General features: G+C 52.2%; 7 protein-coding genes and 1 non-coding gene across 8 annotated transcripts; 4 read left to right on the top strand and 4 right to left on the bottom strand.

Annotated features, from left to right (window-relative positions):
* Nucleotides 1-4,424: 4,424 nt before the first annotated feature.
* PHYSODRAFT_336761 (hypothetical protein) lies at nt 4,425-5,024 on the bottom strand (the record flags this gene model as incomplete). Its single annotated transcript, XM_009534367.1, has 4 exons — nt 4,425-4,472; nt 4,546-4,587; nt 4,632-4,760; nt 4,791-5,024. 4 exons carry the CDS (start codon nt 5,022-5,024, stop codon nt 4,425-4,427), a joined length of 453 nt encoding a protein of 150 aa, XP_009532662.1.
* Nucleotides 5,025-5,366: 342 nt separating this feature from the next.
* Nucleotides 5,367-5,957, top strand: PHYSODRAFT_518211 (hypothetical protein; the record flags this gene model as incomplete). Its single annotated transcript, XM_009534366.1, has 1 exon — nt 5,367-5,957. The coding sequence occupies one exon, from the start codon at nt 5,367-5,369 to the stop codon at nt 5,955-5,957; it is 591 nt and encodes a 196-aa protein (XP_009532661.1).
* Nucleotides 5,958-6,298: 341 nt separating this feature from the next.
* On the bottom strand, nt 6,299-6,469 carry PHYSODRAFT_374890 (hypothetical protein; the record flags this gene model as incomplete). The annotated part of the gene is made up of 1 exon (XM_009534365.1): nt 6,299-6,469. A coding segment is annotated over one exon (171 nt), but the record flags the coding sequence as incomplete, so codon positions are not given.
* A 2,071-nt stretch (nt 6,470-8,540) lies between these two features.
* On the top strand, nt 8,541-9,209 carry PHYSODRAFT_516637 (hypothetical protein; the record flags this gene model as incomplete). Its single annotated transcript, XM_009534364.1, has 2 exons — nt 8,541-8,828; nt 8,949-9,209. 2 exons carry the CDS (start codon nt 8,541-8,543, stop codon nt 9,207-9,209), a joined length of 549 nt encoding a protein of 182 aa, XP_009532659.1.
* A 285-nt stretch (nt 9,210-9,494) lies between these two features.
* PHYSODRAFT_t1374 lies at nt 9,495-9,564 on the bottom strand. The gene has a single exon. It is a non-coding gene; the product is annotated as a tRNA-OTHER (tRNA).
* Nucleotides 9,565-12,972: 3,408 nt separating this feature from the next.
* PHYSODRAFT_336759 (hypothetical protein) lies at nt 12,973-14,766 on the top strand (the record flags this gene model as incomplete). The annotated part of the gene is made up of 2 exons (XM_009534363.1): nt 12,973-13,015; nt 13,160-14,766. 2 exons carry the CDS (start codon nt 12,973-12,975, stop codon nt 14,764-14,766), a joined length of 1,650 nt encoding a protein of 549 aa, XP_009532658.1.
* A 713-nt stretch (nt 14,767-15,479) lies between these two features.
* PHYSODRAFT_257126 (hypothetical protein) lies at nt 15,480-16,670 on the bottom strand (the record flags this gene model as incomplete). The annotated part of the gene is made up of 1 exon (XM_009534362.1): nt 15,480-16,670. The coding sequence occupies one exon, from the start codon at nt 16,668-16,670 to the stop codon at nt 15,480-15,482; it is 1,191 nt and encodes a 396-aa protein (XP_009532657.1).
* Nucleotides 16,671-17,134: 464 nt separating this feature from the next.
* Nucleotides 17,135-18,595, top strand: PHYSODRAFT_257139 (hypothetical protein; the record flags this gene model as incomplete). Its single annotated transcript, XM_009534361.1, has 3 exons — nt 17,135-17,164; nt 17,566-17,769; nt 17,855-18,595. The coding sequence occupies 3 exons, from the start codon at nt 17,135-17,137 to the stop codon at nt 18,593-18,595; spliced, it is 975 nt and encodes a 324-aa protein (XP_009532656.1).
* Nucleotides 18,596-18,805: the final 210 nt, after the last annotated feature.

The raw sequence follows: 18,805 nt of genomic DNA, 5'->3' as shown, positions 1-18,805 counted from the left end.
CTCCCAATCGATCTAATGAAGCTATTGATTAATTGGGTCTAAGCCATCACGTGCAGATCGGTGCAGCTTCCGATCCGACATCACATGTTCGATTAGGAACACTATTATCATAGAACTGCATGAAGAACTCGTCATTGCATGTAAGAAGTACATTGCGAGCTTTACATGCTGGGGGTTGCACCCCCAGACCCCCGCAATAGAAAAGTAACTCCGAGTTGGGGCAACGGGTCCGTTCGTCGCTGGGCCCGCCAACGCAAATACCGCGCGGCCCTGCTTCGTGGGCACCCCGCGCGGGTTTGCTGCGGCTACGCTCCTCGCAACCGCTCACTACCGCTTCTAGTACTGCAGTCAATGATGCTCTGGTTGGTGGGCACGAGCTTGAAGCGGGATATTTATCAAAACCCCAAACAAACAGGTCAGCATTTATCAAAACCCCACACAATAAGGTAGTGTTGGATGGGAGCAAGCTCCGAGTGCGCGGGAATGTGCTCCGAGTGAGCGCTACTGATCCGCTCACTTTTTTCTGCGCTTCCATCACTACAATAAGGATAAGGTGCATTCATTGGCTAAAACACTTCATTCAGGTTGTGCTGAGGCAGGCATCCTGTGTGTGACAGAGTGCCACGTCCTGCGGGTGCTTCGCCCTGTGAGTGCTGAAGTGTAGCGCCCTGTGTGTTGCGAGCGCTGCGTCCATCGAGTGCTGGAGAGCTGGACGGCTGCATCCCGTGAGTGGTGGAGTGCAGCGTCATACAAGAGCTGAACGGCAGCGTCCTACAGAAGCACCGCGTGGTGGTGAAGGCAGAGAGGTAACGATGGTTCGCTATGCACAATGACTTAACTGTTGCTGTTTGGCTTGTTTTCGTCAGCACTCACAGGGCGAAGCACCCGCAGGACGTGGCACTCTGTCACACACAGGATGCCTGCCTCAGCACAACCTGAATGAAGTGTTTTAGCCAATGAATGCACCTTATCCTTATTGTGTGGGGTTTTGATAAATGCTCACGTGTTTGTTTGGGGTTTTGATAAATATCCCTTGAAGCTGTCCAATCTTATTTTCTTAAATAAACTGTAGGAGACTGAGTCTGACGCTCCCGTATATAAGCTTGCTGACCGTGTTCCCTCCACTCTAAATCAGGGTATGAACGTATGCAACGAGGCGTCCAGTCACATCATCAGAGCCAATAAAATGTAATATTTTAGCTAAAGTTGCACCTGTCGTCCCTTTGCTGAGCCAGATTAGCCATTCTCTGTTTGGAAAATGCCCTCTGATTCGTGTACCTCCGATTTAATGACATACGGTCACTAAAATCCGCATCTTTATGCAGAGAAATCTCAAATCCTATCCACGTTAGAATTCTGCAAATGTCAGTAAACACAGGATGTTTTGGTCAAAAATGGCCCTGGGCGGCTCAATCAGAATGTCAGCCCTAACCCGTTCCATCTAAACTGATATCAGGTAAGTAAATAAAAGCTAAGTAAAAGTGAGTGCATCAATGTAAGGGGGGACTTCGTCCCCAACAAAGTATACAAAAACGTAACCAAGTTAGTCACATTTTGTACTACGTAGGTACGCAGTAATACCTGAAGAAGCCCGACACATGCCGTAGCATGGGCTTTGCTTACATCCAAGGTCTGGACAGGGTTTGATAATAAAAGGGCATGCAGAGTACTCTACAGTACCACAATTGCCGCCTACTTAACCCCTTGAACGCGGATGGGTTCAAAAATGTCTTATGCTATCCAGAACAGCATAACAACAACTTGAGTTCACTATAGCCCGAAATCCGCAAAAGTGGATCGTCGTCCCTTCTTCCCACATATCAAACACATTTGATTGGTCCACGTATAACCATATAAGTATTCCTATTAACTAGAAAAACAGATAGGATAAATACCGCCGATGAGCTGCTTCCAATGCCAGGCATTCTTCAATCGCAAGCATCCCCAAAGCGAGGACGAGAAAGACAGGGACCGGTATACAATTCTCGTGTCTGTCTGTTTTTACCTGTCGTGCTTACCATGATCTATTATGCATCTTATTAGCGTGCAACTACTCAACAGAGGCAGAAGTGAAACGAGTCCTGGATGATGTCTACACACGTAAGCCGAGAAGCAGCCAGGTTTGAATTCTGCGTAAGCTTACATGCACCCCGCGATACTGTTTGCGTCTCCTAATTATACTGTGGTAACGGGTGGTGAACTGGTTTCTTGCTGTATAGGCTACCGAGTTCCGAAGCCCCCAGCATGAAGCTCACCGCTGGCCTAAAACACGGTCGCCCGAGTGACCGAGACATTGATGAAGGCTGCAAGGTAATTAATCAACATAATGTCTAACTCCGGCGCGGTTTCTAGGGATCATGAGGTGCTGGACTATTGCTAACATTTAGCGTTGATTAGTTTGCGCAGAAAGACTGAATTGCTCCATGCCCAACTGGTGCTGGAACCTTCTCGTCTTGTCCCCCCACACAACCCGCCACCACACACACACCCGAAGGTATGCAATTGCATTTGGATGCTACTTGTTGTTATTTGATCTGACGTGTTGACATGATGCGTATATTTAGTGGAGGTTATGCCAACATGGACATCCCGTACGAGCTGAAGCTGACAGGGAGCGTGTTGGATGCCGTGCCAACGGTGACACGGGCTACCCAAAGGTCGAGCGGGTTGTGGCCAAGTAGCAGACTATCGTTGGATCTTTCCAAAACGGACAATGAAAAGTTGAACACGCGTTGAAGAATCGAGCGCTGTGCAGCAAACTGCGGTGGGCGCAGCTAGTCCCAGGGGCCGTGCTGCTATCTGGGACCATCTCCACGGTTTTCAGAACCCGCTCCCGTTTTCCCGATTTTTATGAATTCCTGCGGCAAGAAGATCAGGTACCATGCATCACAGGTAGGTCACCTAATGCAACCTTGCTCAAGTCCTGCAAATAGGCAAGTCGTTCATTGGCTAAAAGATGCTACTTTCAGCCAATAGGAATCCTAAATGTAAATGAACCACCCGTCGTGGACCACGACGACTCGTGGTGGTCCCAAATGTATGTAGCCATTAGTGTACCTTACATTAGCTGAGCATCTGTATAGCTGCTAATAGGAGCGACGCGCCACAGTGGTTAGATCAACCACTACGGTACGACGTCCCCACGACCCGGAGTCGATCTGAATCCAAGTGTAGTAGAAGACTGTTTCCGGAAGCGACTTGGGCGCGCCGCACATGCGGCACACCAGTCGCTCCTTGGTTATTCTCTACTATACTTATTAATAACTGTTCATACCCCACATCTTTAAACTGAGACTAGCGCAGGTGTAATTTGGCTACGCGAACACGTAAATCATTGCATTGCGTTGCCCCACATCTTGCTGAATGAGCGCTCGCAGCTCCGCACCTTGATTTGGACATACCGGTAATCTCAAGGTGATCAGTATTTAGCCAGTACTGATGTCGAATTTTGTACCTCCACTTTACTGATACAGTAGGACAACCTAGGATTGTATAAATTGAACCCCTAGGTATAGAGGGACAAATGTATCTTAAACCCAAGTAAAATTTGAGTTCGTTTTAAAGCGAGTCTCCAGTACAGATGTCTCCCCTACCCCTGAGAGATCAACTCAATGTAAGGGGACTTCGCCCCCAACCAAGGTCGAGAAAGTCTTTCGAACCTCTAACAGACGTCGTGTCTGTTAGAGTCACAAGTGGCTAAAGTCACTTGTGCGTGTAACCCCGTTACAGCTGTCATGATCCAATCAAATGTCGATGATCGATTATTATCGAATGAGAAGGGCGATAGATGGTATTTTATCCAATCATCAACGCTAGGGGTAGGTGTATGAGCCGCCGACACTCCTGCCGACGTATAATGTAGGCAGGGCTGTCGAGATATATGTTATCCGTGTATAGTGAGGCTAAGTAACATAATATTATACACATTTTGCACGCTGCCGACACATTACGTAAAGTTTGTATAGCTTGAATTTAACTGCTTTACGCGGTTTGTAGTGGCGCTTTCGCTAGCTTCTCAAACTCAACCGAGTTTCCGTGGCGATTCCCTTTCATGAACTTACCACTACAAAGTACTAGTACTACATGTTAGCAGAACGACAAGGTATGCGATAAGTAGTATTTGCAAGTTTCTTATCGTGGAGATGTACATGTAGGAGGAGGTGACGCAATGGAACACTTGAATAAATAGATACTTAATTAGTATTAACGGTTTAACTCCAGCTAGGAGGGCATCGGGGCAGGTCCCAGCAACATGCCACCCAGCCAACCGTACACAATGCACCCGCACGCAGTGGCAGCTCTGCATGACCAGCTGCGGCGCCACGAGACGCACCAGCTCCTCGCACGCTTTCTTGTGTCCTCGCCGCAGGCCACCCGCTCTTCATCCCCGCAAACTGCGCCTTCGTCCCCGCCACACTCGCCCTCTACCACAGCCACTCTCCCTTGTCCACGGACGCCAGCAGGCTCGACGACTCGAGTACGCCACGCGCTCGCCTCAGCCGTGCCCTCTCCTTCCTTCAGCTTCGCCGCACCCCTTCTCCTTACCATACGCGGCAGCCGCTCCGTCTTGTCCCCTCTCCTCCACGGCTGCCTCAGCGGTGACCGCCACGCTCCTTGACGCATTGCACGACCTCCTCCTCCACTGCCGTGCGCTCTGCCTCCCCTCTTCGACTCCTGCTCGACCTCCCTCCTTCCTGCAGCGTCATCGCGGCCTGCCTCACTCTCTCCACCTCCTTCATCTCCTCCTCCTCCTCCTCCTCCTACTACTACTCCCCCCCCTCCTCGGCCACCACCACCACCACCGCCACCGCCGCCGACGACGACGCCCGTCCGTCCGTCGTGCCCTTGGAGCCTCTGCTGTGCTTCGTACTCTTGAGCTCCTCGCCTTCCCCCGCGCACTTGGTGTCCCCGCGGTGCCTGCTGCCCCTCGCCCTTGCGTCCTGGGTGCCCTGGTCCTCCTCGCTCTCGACTGGCTCCGAGGGCACAGACTGAGCACGCGACATGCCGGGCTTGCCACGAGCCATCTTGGGGGGCCTGCTCACGCCTGTGCACGCCCGCATGACATGCACGCGAAGCCTGGAGGGGAGGGCGTAGCGCAGGTCACGGCGCCGCTATTGCGCTCAGGAGCGCCGCCATTATGACCTCCACCACGAAATGAAAATGCGAGAAGGGTTCAAAATAGCCGTTTTAGACCAATCAATGAAATTCAGGCTTTCAACTAATGATAGATTGTGTCGGCAGGTGTAGGCCGCTGTCGGCACCGTCATGGTATGGTAGGAAACCGGTCGGTGGATAGGATAACCAGTACGTAGGCTTTGCGTTTGACCACACAATTAAAAGAACCAAGCAGTAGCAGACGAAGCAGCATGAGCTTAGCTGCCTTCGTTCCTACGAACACGCAGAAGGCGCGGAATACTGCCGTCGCCGCATTCAAGCGGATGTTGGAGGAGGAGAAGGTTAGCCTTGAGTTTGTCGAGGCTAGCATTCTCTTGGATGCCTCCGGCAAACGTTTAGCGGCGACGATGGACCGCTTTGGCTTCTACCTCGCAACCAACGAAGGTAAGAAAGGTAAGTTAGCCCGCAACACGGCAACAGCGTATCATAGAAATGTCAAGTTGTGGCTATTTGACAAGTATCCACACTTGAGAGTACCAACTGAGTTGATATTGCTAAAGCAAGGGAAGACTTTAGATAAACATTGCATGAAACGCGAAAAAGGTGGCTTGATTAATAAGGCTCCACCTTGTACTAAGGAGGATTTACAGTCTTTAGTCCGTTACGTGTACAACACAGCACGCGTGCACGCCGACTACCAAGACGCAGCAATAGCGTGCTTGATGTGGCACTGCTTTGGCCGGTCGTCGGACCTAGGCTACATCCAAAAACAGCACGTGTCTGTATCGGCAGACGGCACCTTCTACCCGCGGCTGCTACGTGTCAACACATCAGAAGAATAGGGTCTTACCTTGATCCCGGACAAGAGCGACTTCTTGACGTGTCCCTTGCACGCTCTGGCCGTAGCGCTAGCGACGCAGGACGCGCCATGCGCGGCACTCCTGTCCCAGTTGCCCGATCTCGTAGCGGAGGTCGCCGTGCCACTTGGCGAAGGTGTGCCGCTGCTGGAGCTGCTGGAAGCCGAGCCCGCTTCGCTCGACGTCGCTGTGGTCCCGACGGAGTCGTCCCTGCCTTCAATGCTCGCGGCCGGCAACGTATCCTCTGTTCCACCGCCGCAAACCTGCCCGGACACACAAGAAACATCAACACCAGCCCCAACCGAGGCACGCACCGGTGAGGTCAAGCGCGGCGAAGACAGCGTGCAGGCGTACGTGAACAGGATGCTCAAGCGCGTCGCCGAGCCGGCAGGAGCCACCCCTGACCTGACCTCGCACTCCTTCCGGCGTGGCGGGGCCCAGCATGCGAACGGAGATGACCGCCTCGCCGCCCAGTGGATCTTCGATCCCGGTGCTTGGGATATGACCAAGACGAACAAGGCCTTCGCCTACATCACTAACATGGCACGCGAGGACTGGAAGGTGGCCCGGGTCTTAAGTGGGTGGGCGGCAGACGACGTTCCAGCGGTCATCGACATCGCGACGCTTGATCACACCAGTCAAGAACGCCTCGGCCGATTGCAGGGCTTCCTGTTCAATTCCTGTACAGGTCTCAAGCAACAACGTCTAAATGTAAGCGCCAAGGTCCTCAGTGTCCTCACTGCGTACCTGGTCCGTTACTACCCGCAGCTCAAGGAGCTCTCACCCGCGGCCACCATTGTCACGCGCGTGGAAGAGAGCTTGCGTGCTGCAGACATCCCGATTGGCGACATGCTTGGGTGGTCAGTCGCGCTGGACAGCGAAGCCGCTCCGCCTGCACAAGAACAAACCCAAACACAAGATGCAAGCCAACATCACTGTCCAAGCATCGATCACCTTCTAGCTGTCATTCATGAGCTTATCGCCTCAAACAAGGCCCTAGCTGCACGGTTGACGATTGTCGAGGCGGCTCAGATGAAAACCAAGGAGCCGCGTAGACCCGCTGAAGAAGACCAAGCAAAGGAATCGTTAGACCAAGAGCCCAAGCCAAAACGGAGGAAGAAGCAAGTTACGCACCTGTCGGCTGCATGGTACGAGTGGTACACCCGTGTCCCTCGCGTCTGGGACTGCTCTGACCGCCAAAAGAAGCCCGAATCACGCCACGTCGTCGCCTTCATGAAGCTGTTCCTCGAAGACGGCTTTACGCTTGACCCCACGGTTGCAGACTACAAGGATCAGGTCTTGGACGCCGACCGCCGTGCTGAAGATGCCGTGTTGGACTTCCTAAAGTCGCGGAACATCAACGCGAAGGGCGCTGGCAGTGTTTTGCGCGCGCTGCGTCCCCTGCACAAGTGCGGCGTCTTGGACAAACGCATCGCAGCCCACAAGCGTCTCCTCGCTACAGGCCGAATTCAAGACCCTGCTCCTGCAGACACACAGGACATATTAGCTTTGGCTCGTCAAGCCTGACCGGCATAGTATCGAGAATTCCCGAAGTCGCAAACCGCCGAGCGTACACAGTCGAGTAAACCCGAAATCATGTACCATCGAGAATACCCAAAATTGCCCACACTCGAGTAAACCCGAAATCGCCCACAGTCGAGGAAGCCCGAAACTGCTGTTAATGAGAGTAAGCGACACTCGCGAGCCACCGATGAGCGGCAGCTGTCAGAAAGTAGAATGACTAAATAGCATGCTTCTCAACCAATCATTTATGGGTCGTAATTAGTATAGTACGCATTCTGACCAATAGGATTTAAGAAATTTCATCCAATGAAATGTAAGGTACATGTCGAGTTTGTCCGAAACGCGACACTTCGATTCTTGCCAAGATGTCGAGCTCAGATCAGCGGACGAATGCGGAGAAGATCGAGATCCTGCTCGCATGCGAGCGAAATGGATGGGACGCTACCGAGGGGGGTCGTCGTCATGGTGTGGCTCGGACAACCTTGCTGGGTTGGATGACTAACAAGCACAAGTTATTCTCGTCCCAGGCCGATCCATCCGCAAAGCGGGCAGCGCCACCAGGCATGGCCCCTCCGACGCTTCAATACGAGGCTGGTATTGTTGAACGGATCAAGGCAAAAGTGGCAAACGGCCAGGTGGTGTGCAGGGATGATGTTGTCGCGGATGCTGCGTCGACAATACCTGGCTTTGCGGAGTGCAAACCCGCGGCTCAGAGTTCGTGGACTACCCGGTTTATAGACCGCCACAATCTAAGCACTTTCATCTCACGACGACTCCAGAATACCGGCACGGCAGCGCCAAATGTGAATGACCCTAGCCGAAACCCCCCAGCCTCCAGCCAAGTCGACTTTGGCCGAAACCCCCCAGCCTCCAGCCAAGTCGACTTTGGCCGAAAAACCTAAGTCGCCGGAGGTCATATCACTGTTGAATGATGACAGTGAGAAGGCCAGCGTCCCATTTGATTTTGGAGATGTGTGGGATATATCGCAGTCCGAGATTGTGTGTGAAACACAAACCCCATGCTTTGTTGTGGGCAAAACCAGCATGCGTTTGCTGGTGACAGCGGAAGATGTCCGGACAATTAAAGACCAAAATTGGCTGAACGATGTGATTATGTCCTATTACATCCGAGTGCACCTCCCGCAACACGGCCGAACGTTTTTCATGGATGCAAACGTATTTGGACACATCTACAGCGAGTTCGCTCAAGTGGAGCAAAAAATTGGACTTGCGCACGAGCGCTGTTGCGGTATCACCGCAACATTTCTGTACGAGAAGTACGATCACGTGGTTTTACCTATATGCATGGGCAATCACTGGACGTTTGCCATTGTGCAAAACCCTGTAGGCACTACGCAGAATCTGAGGAGATACCTTGTGCATGTAGACTCGAAAGGAATCTCCAGCATCGAAGCGATTAAAAAAGTTGTCGGTGGATATTTCGACGCGGAGCTGCGAACTAAATATCCTGACAACGCAGCACCAGCGTTCGTCGTGAGAGGAGTCCGAACAAGCCCGGCACAGATAAACCACGATGACTGCGGAGTATTTGTGCTATACTTCATCAAGCGCACGGTCGAGGCATTTCAAACCGGGAATACGCTTCTCTTAAGCGATATCAAGAAGATATGCACAAGTCCAAGGTCCGCGCGCTTCAACGCAAAACTGATGCGGAAGCAGATCATAGAGAGCCTGACACAAACGCACGCGTAGGCTCACTGGAATACGGTTCTCGGTTAATTCAATACATGTATTAGACGTATACATACAAAACGTCGCTAGTGCCCCAAACCTTACAGAGAACAGAAATTAGCACAGGAGCTAGAGCACCGCGCACCCAAATGCAGCACCGATATATACGTAGAAGTCGCTACTCCTGGCACGACCACAGCGCGACAATGCGCGGGCAAAACAACTTGAAGCAGACGCACAATCTGTGACGCAGCAGCAAGACCCTTGGCACAGCACGACACGACCGCAAAAGCCCATCGTGATCAATAACACCGGCCCGAATTGAACGGGCATCTCAGGGTGGAGGCCCTGCGCTCTTCCATTGAGCTACGGTATTGGGAGGGGGGGGGGGCGGCCGGCCAGTTGTCTTGTCTTGGGTGTAGATGTGTGCGCGGAGGGGTGCAGGAGACTTGATCAGTAGCTCTAATAAAAAGGAGATTGAACGCTCTGAGCCGCGTGTCGGTGACGTACAATGCCTAGCAGCCACCAATTTCGGACAGGAGGCGAGTATCTATTGGCTGTAGAGAGAACCAATCAACGATCATCATTAAATACATGTCCCCTATTGGCTAATAGATTGGCTAATGGGGAGTTAGCTGGCGTCGGACTGCTTCTAATTGTGGCCCCCTGTCCGGGAGCCGGCCTCATTAATGAATTTGCCTGCTCCGGCACACATTGCTCCCGGGGCCGTAATGCATGAATACACAAAATACCGTTTTTCTTGGCCTACAGGCCTCTAGAAGCCATTTCCTCGCGGCTGAGAGCCTCTCATGAACGCTGACTGGAAGCACCAAAAACGCCCCCTAGACCTAATCTACCGTATATATTGTGTAATTTCCGATCTTTCACTATTTCCGATTTTGCCCTGGCTTTGGCCTTTATCCTGTCTGTCAGAAAATGTAGGGATGTCGGAACGACCACGATATGGTCACATGTGGAAATATTGTACATGTAGTATAATATAGGTGTTACGGCTAAGAATGCCGTAGCGCGACCTCGCTCTCTCTCAGGAATACAGTAGCGCGAGTACCGTAAAGAACGGATGGGATTATATTAGAGGTCTGCTGTCTCGTGGATCGTACATCTTCGTTGAGATGAAATGAAATGAGTTGCGTGTTTCGCGTAGCCTAGTTACTCCGTCCCAGACTCTATATTGCTAGGTTGGTGTACAAAAATAGGCGAGGAGAACCGCTACTGTACCCACAACTGGGTAAACTTCCGGTTTGTACCTTTTTCCGCATCCGCAAGGAAATGTGAGGCTCTCGGTGCTCCCCCTCCCTCCTCCTCGTCCTTGGTGAAAATGGCGGCTCGCTGCGTCGCTCTCCTTCACAGGTCTCTTCGTCAACGTCTGGAAGCCGTCGGTACTGCCGTCGATGTAACACTCCGCTTCTTGTGCCTTGATCTGTAGTATCTGTTCTGCTCCTTGCACGTCTGCTCATCGGTCTTCAGCATGTCCAGCGTAGCCTCGCACCTTGATCTGTAGTATCTGTTCTTGTGCCTTGCGCGCCCTACGCCTTGGTCTTGTCGCGCGTCCAGTTCATCTTCCTGGGCCATGCCGTTAACAGCCCACCAGCTACGGCGAGCCCGGTCATAGCGCGCAGCGAAGCCTTCTGCGCAGCGAGTCCTTGGCCACAGCTTGCCACCATTGCCCACGAAGACATCCCCACATGTCCCGCAGTGGACTAGACGCTACCCGAAGGCAGCGCTCGCAGAGCGGCGCCGAGACTCAGCTCGAGCCGTCTACCGGGATGACGTCACCCCAACCCAACCAAAACCTTCGTTGAGATAAGTTGGCTAAAGCCACATGAGTTGTATCCAGCTGTCCCTACTCAGCGAGACCATATCTGCATTTTCCCCTTTGTCCGCGAAAGGGTTAATGCATGTTTTGTGCACTTCAGATCACTGCACGAAACGCACTAGAAAGAGCCCCTGAGTTAGCTAATTCCCATGTTAAGTATGGGTCGTCCCACCGTGGCCGAATGGTGAGGCTATGTTAAGCGTGATGATCATCCCCGGGGTGCGTCAGGTTAGTACTTTCGTACTTAGTCGGGAAAAGTAATAATATAAAGTTTTTAGAAGTCCTAACGGGATATCATGGCTACATGTGCACTTGAAGGTTGACAAGGGCGAAATACTGCTACTTGAGTATAATCTCGTGCTCAGACCTTCGTAAAAGCCCCCACATTACTTCTAACCCCCCTTCCCTTAAGCAAAATATGAAACTGGTGGTTCTTACTGGCTCCACATCGTCTCAGTCTACCCAATTTATACTGTGTAAACCCTGCTGTAGTGTATTTGCACTGCTGATTTTGGGGAGTTCATTGCCATCGATCAATGAGCAGGCTATGGTTTCGTTTACCAACACGTGTTTTGGTCGTCCTCGAGAGAATTCAGTGTTAGCTGCCCCGCACGAATGCTTGACCTCAATCGGACAGGGCATTCAGCAGAACAAAATCTGTTAACTTGATTTCAGCATAGTGCACCACTTTTCCGTCAATTTGTGGTACAACTATACTTTAATCAAGTCAAACAAGCGAAAGTCCTAATCTTAACTTTTTGAGAGTCTAATTTGACTCATTAGGACTTAGGCCTAAAGTCCTAACCTGACGGACCCCGATCATCCTCGTCGCCGCGATGTACTGGTCTGGGAAATTGTTGCAGACGTACGAGTAGACGTAGTTCTGTAGCCAAAGTCGTCGTAATAGTACAACTGATGCTTTCTTCCGCTGCTGGTAGTCGGCGTGGTCACAGTCATAATCCGAGGCATTGGGCAGTTGTATTCGTGCTTGTGTGGTATCCATAGCGCAGCTAGGGAGCGTTCGGCTGCGCAGGGAGGGGTATGGCAAAAATGAGAAGTAGGCACAACAGAAAAATCAAGCCGTCGTCTACACACCAAATGCAACATACTCAAATATTGATGTTTAGCACCGCCGCCCCGGGGACGCATTTACGTAATAGACAATTAAACACATAATTCCTACTAGCTATTCGGGGCATTCCACACAGCCTGCTACCACGGATTTCATTTACCCAAATGTCACTGTATCAGTTGTCGTTAATGCACTGCTGTTTAACTTACTATTTGTTTATCCACATCCGCTCCGATATAAGTGGATGAATCAATTTATCAGGATTTACTAAACAGTTTATCAAGACAATCTCCTTTTAGCACCCTTGAAAGAGCTAAGTAAAAGTGAAGTGTATCAATGTAAGGGGGACTGTAGCCAGCAGACACTTCGCAGAGGCGTTACCTACGGAAAGAGGAGAGCGTGGCGCACTCTCAGCATTTGTATACTGCATACTTATGAGGCATACTAGCAAAGAGAAACTAACAGAAACCACCGCGGCGACAGCCGCAGTGGCTCCATTCAATACAGAATTCAATTTACCTCCAAACACGGATTCTCAAGCAAGCAAGCAATTTAGGGTCGCGAGACACTACAGGGACTTCGTCCCCAACAAGCAATATACTACTACTGTAGTAGTATAGTCTACTACTGCTAATGGCTAATCACCTCCATATCGCATGGCGATCTTCCTATTTCAATCAAGAGGTCGGAGAATAATGTATCCTATTATATTTTGGGTTTGGTACGGGATCCGTCAATAGAACAATTTTTTTTCACAATTATTGACAATAATTATAAACGTGTTAAATGCTTAGTTTTTGTAAATTGACATTGTATTGGGAGTATTTTTTTGGTTGGGGTTGGGGTGACGCCCTCCCCCGGAACGCGTGGCCAGCATGATGCTAGCTACGCGCTTCCGGCAGGTGCTCTCGGGCATCTGTACGTCCCTAGCGGGTCTTTCCTTCGCCCCCAAGCCGACAGCACTAGCGACAACTACACCTCCCACCCTCTTATCGCGCTCTCCTCGCCGCGCGCATCAAACTAACCGTTTTAGGATAGGTTCGTTTAATGTCCAGTCGTTAGGTTCGACCCGCAAGCAGCAGGACACGCTCCCCCAGGACCTCCGGCGCTACCGCATCGACGTTCTCGGCATCCAAGAAACACGCATCTGCACCCTCGACAAGAAACGTATCGGAGACTACACGCTACTCACACTACCAGCCGTACAGGAGCGCCACGGGATCGGCTTTGCCATCTCCCCCCGCGTCCGCCCCTACTTACACTGCTATTGGGCACACTGCGATCGAATCGGCGTCGTTCAGCTCTTACTCCCCCACGCAGGCCCCGTGAACATCGTCACGGCGTATGCTCCCCACAGCGGTCGGCCTCTCGCCGAAGTAGATCGATTCTACGCTGATCTCAGCGACACACTTGACCAACTACCAAGGCGCAACATCGCGTTCGTGACCGGCGACTTCAACGCCAAGCTCGGACAACAGATCAACGGAGAGGCATTCATGGGACCACATGCACGAGGCATACGCAACCGAAACGGCCACGCATTAGCTGACTTCTGTTCTACTCACCTTCTCTTTGCCACTAACACAGGTTTTCAAAAGCGAGCCCGCCACAAAACAACATGGATTCAGCGCCAGACGAATCACTGTATTTACAACCAGATCGACTATATCCTATGCCCTCAGAACTGCCGACGGCTCTATATGGACGCACGATCCTGGGGTGGAACGTTGACGGCGTCGGACCACAAGCTCGTCACCGCCGACTTCATCCTGAACGCGGCCACTCACCGTCTCCGCTACAGCGCGGTCAAGCCAGATCCAGCACTCAAGTTAGCACGAGATCATCTCATCTACGACGACACAGCACGAGACGACTACACGAACGCGCTCCAGGCAGCGCTTTCACAGCCAACAGCACAAGGCAGCACCGTTCTCCAGCGCTGGACAGACACGCTCGATCGAATCCGAGAAGCAGCCGAGGGGACTATAGGATTCGCAGGTCCTAACCACCGCCACGTACGACATCACGACGATGAACTTCAGCTGCTCTCTGAGGCCCAGCGGGCGCTTCAGCTTCGAATCTACAACGACTGCGCCGCTAACACGATCGAGCTCCGAGCCGCCCGCAACAAGATCCTCCATCAAATCCGAGCGCGATGCCGAGCCATCGCATCTCGCAAACTGGACGAGCGGATTACACGCATCGAAAATCTGAGCGACTCGGCACGAATGTATGCAGCAGTTCGAGACATTAGCCCCCATCGAACCCAACCGCTGTTAAACCACGACCAAGAAGGTAAGTATATCCTGCGGCAACAAACTACTAACAAGGTGATCACAGATCACTTCCGAACGCTGTTTTATGACCCGGGGCGGCTACATCCTGTTCCGGATCGTGAACCGCGATCTCTAACCCGTCCTGTTACAGCAACAGAAGTCGAAGCAGCCTTTCGGCGCCTCAATAACGAACGCGCCGCTGGGCCAGCTGAGCTCCCAGCAGAACTTCTTAAGTACGGGGCTTCAGTCCTCGCGCCTCTCTTCGCAGATCTCGTCAACTGCAGCTTCGAGCAAGGCACCCCCTCGCACTCGGTGAAGGAACACTCGTGTGCCTGCCCAAGCCCAACAAGCCCCGAGGTGTATGTTCCAGTCTCCGCCCCATCGTGCTGTTAAGCAGCATTCGCAAGGCCATATCTCTCGTCGTACTCGCACGGATATCCGCTGCGGTGGACACATTCCTGTCCCCCAATCAAAGCGGATTCCGCAAACACAGAAGCACTGCTGACGCCGTGTGGGCGCACAAATGGCTCTGTGCCCGCGTGCAACGCTATCGTGAAACCATACATATCCTCGGCATCGACCTCTCGCACATTATTCCGTGCTGAAAATATTGTATTGGTATTTGTTCTTCCAACCCTTGTTTCTATCGCCCCTGCAAATGCAAAGAGCAAATCGAGACACACAGGAATGTGTTTTGCTAACATGTAAGCATGTAGCCTGTGAGGTCGAAATGTAAGAGCTTGCCGAGTGTACTAGTTGAAATATAAGCAACGGCCCTGGGTGCTCATTGGCGTCCATAAACTAAAGTTCCTGCTTCGGCTAGACGCAAGTAACTAAAATGATATAAACCCAAAGTCACCCTGACCTCCCACACACTATGTATTAACCCTGGTAGCAGTAGTTCGAGTAACTACATGTAGTCGAAATCGTTAAGTGACAATATCTTATTACGTGTTGCCTGTGAAAAGCTCATAACGCTAGCCTACGAACCAGAAAAATGCAAACATCACATTTTTTTCATTCTGTCAGCTCTGCCTTTCAGCATCGTCCGTCACACACACTCTCAGAACTCAAACACTACAGTAATCTACCTCACAACCCCCGCCTTATAAACAAGTCCTATAATCGTAGTCCGACACTTCCGCTGGGTCAGAGTACGAGACGACCGAAAAATTAGACACTTCCGTCGTGTCCGAGCGGGAGGCGGTTGAGAGGCTTTTGTAAGCCCCGTAACCCGTAGCTTGGTCTCTAGCAGCTTGCTTCGGGTCGCACACGGACGCTTTGCTGATACACGTCGCACAGAAGGCGATTTTCCGTTGAACGAGCTTGCCACCGAGGGCGATGAAGCTGATGCGCCAGTTGATCCTGCACGAGTGGCACACGGAGCCGTAGCACAAGTTGCACGTGCTCTTACCGATTCTGCCGATGATGCCCGAGCTTGTGTCCTTGTTGCACATGACGCAGCTTTTGTTCCGCCCCCTCTGCAGCCCCATCGAGCGCTGCTGCTGCAGCATCCACGACATTTTCTTCATCTGCGCGCAGAACACGAGGTTGTAGGTCGAAAGTAGAGCCTCCGTAGCGACTCGGACCGATACATAACGCCCAATCTTGCCCCCGAGAGCCATGGTTCCGAAGACGTCGATGACGTTGGTGTGACTCTGTCGGTAGAAGCTGCAGTACGAGAGGTTTGCGCGGATGACGTTCGGCTGCGGATTGGTCTGGTTGAGCTCAACCGAGTGCTTCAGGTGGTAGCCGACGCGGTCACCGTTGCCAAAGTGCAGAATGCCGGTCGCCTCGATGTACACGAAGTCGCGGGCCTTCTTGATGAGACTGGCGTCCAGTGGCAGCCACTTGATGACCAGCGAGCGGAACGGCTCCTCTTCACTCGGCTCGTCGATCGGGCACAAGATCGCAGCAGCGTCGACGTCGTGAACGTAGGAGGTTTGAATGCGCATGGAACCCAACGTCGGGTTCACGACGCCAAACATGAGGTCGTCCAGGCGACCGGGGACCGTTCCAACTCGCAGCATCACGGGCATGCCCGACTTCGTTGGCACTACAGCATTCCAGGACTGCGAGTGCTGGAATCGGTCCTCGTACACGTGCAGGTCTTCCTTGGACTTGAAATGTTCCCAGCGGTGCTCGTCGACCCGGCGGTTGTCGACGGCGACATACTCCTCGTACTGTTGGAAATGCTGCACCAGGAGCTCGTTCTCGAGGTCGATGAGCTGGTGCTTCACCTCTTCCGACACGCGCAGGCCCGCGTACGGGGTTTCGGCGAACAGATCCCTCGGCATTTTTCTGCTGTTATTGCTGTGTCTTGTGAAGGAAATTGGCAAGTGAGTCAAATTCCGTTGAGGCAAAGCAGTGTGGGGAGCTTGGATGGATCTGTTGACGCCTAAGTCTCCACGCCATGATAGACGTCGGACCTTCCAACGGACGCAAGCGACAAAGACTGGTGTTGACGCTGCAAGGGCTTGCAGCCTTGCCAAGGGCACTGGTAGTACCAGTGGTACCGCGGAGGGAACTGGAACGCGCTTGCACTAACAGATCTTAGCGCGAAAGTCTTATTCGAGACCTCACGATCCAGAGAAGTAACGTTTGCAGCACCGGGGTCTTCCTATACAAGGTGTACATGTATGGGACTTGCTCGGCAATGCCTAAGCTTACAGTACACGTAAATAACGTGAAGCTTACAATTTGTAAAGGTGTTGTCGCCTACTTAAGTGCCTTCGGCCCCAACCGAGCACAACTCGTAGCAATGACCTCGACCCACAGGGCAGTGAAGAAAGTTAAAATATCGCCCGTCGGGAGTTCATCGTGGGGTGGCTTCGGATAAGATTTTTAGTGTCGTAGTATTGTGTCTCGCACGAGAGATTTGTGCACTTCTCAGTGACTTTCACTTTCTAAAATCATACTGGCAGCTCTTATCGCTGGGCCCGCCCCGAGTTTCGATGCGCAGCACTGAGCTGGGTTTTGATGTGCATCTTATATAATACTTACGTGGCGGCAAAGTATAAGTCCAAGTCAACAAGTGATGACATCTGAAGGCCGGACTTGAGCAGTTCGTAGTTGTGCGATAAAACAAGGTACGATTTCCTTAAAAAGATAAGAAATAGCAGCTAAATCGTAGGTGAAGATGGAACCAGCTGGTTTCGAAGTGACAAGTGGAAGTGGGAAATTATGACCTAGACGATCGAGAGCGGGGTGACTGCGTTTGCGCCTCGCCCAGCGCCGACGTACCGCTTCGTGCTCACGAGCCAGGCCGAGAAGGTGAAGATCCTCCTAGAGGACCGCAAGAGCAAGAAGCAGTGGAGCACCGGCTTCCTGGACGAGAAGGAATACGTGACCACAACCAACAGTATTCCTAATGCCACCCTGGCGGACTACGTCAAGGTGATATTACTCTCACTACAACAACCGCAACACAAAAGATTAGAACAAACTACTTAAACCCAAACATATCTGTGCTGCCGGCCAGCTATTCAAGGATGCTCTGGAGTACCTGATGGACCGATCACCTGAAGAGGTCGATGACGACTTCGAAGGAAACAGCGCCAGCGAGAAGTCCATCGACTCGGACGGCGGTGACTCGGACGCTGACTCGGAGCAAGAAGCCACGGGGTTGGATCCAGGCAAAATCCGTCGCAGCCTGACCCCACTCGGGGATGACGCTCTCCAATTGGAGCTCACCGTGAAAATCCGGGTCTTTCGCTCGGCTTGGAACGCCAAGTACGCTTTCCGCCTCGAGCCGCTCTCGCTCGACCGCGTTGGCATATTAGAAGCTAAGCTCCGCGATGTCCAGGAGGAGCTCGAGCAGACCAAGCAGTCTCTTGCGGAGGAAAAGGCCAAGAAGGTGATCCATCTCAGCGCTGCGTCCAAAAACGTCCCCAAGCTGAAAGGCAGCAGCTTGGAGTGGATCATCGACAATGAATTCTTCACGCTAGCGAACGAAGAGAACAGTATCTGCTTCCTCGTCGCCGGGTGGTACGTCATCAGCTTGAAGGTTTTCTTGGCGCCCCAACTCGCCACTTCTTGCGTGCAACTGCAACGGAACGCGGAGCGGATTGCCTCGGATACCGTCCCGTGCGGCACACAGGCCACCACTGCTTCAATCACGTACAGCAGCTACTTTGAGATTGAGGACGAGTTGTCTGTTATCGTCATGGGGTCTCCGGCAAATGTGGGAGCTGAACTAACAGCAGTAAAATTTGACGACTGAAGTGTAGTAAGAGCTGTCGGCGGTTTCGGTGCTCTCAGTGAGAACTTCTCACGGCTTCAGCACGAGCTTCGCCTCGCAACTTCCGGCTTCAAAGCGTGTGTGTGTGGAATGGTGTGGGTTTTCGTGTTCCGTTTGAATCGCGCGGTGCCTAATGAACGCAGTTTTTTTTTGTTTTCAGAGACCGGTTGTAATGCGGTGACTTTGACTTGC

This window comes from Phytophthora sojae (assembly GCF_000149755.1).
Source record: "Phytophthora sojae unplaced genomic scaffold PHYSOscaffold_7, whole genome shotgun sequence".
Classification (NCBI taxonomy): domain Eukaryota; phylum Oomycota; class Peronosporomycetes; order Peronosporales; family Peronosporaceae; genus Phytophthora; species Phytophthora sojae.
Note: the sequence above shows the minus strand (reverse complement) of the source record. Positions and strands in the feature narration are given on the sequence as shown.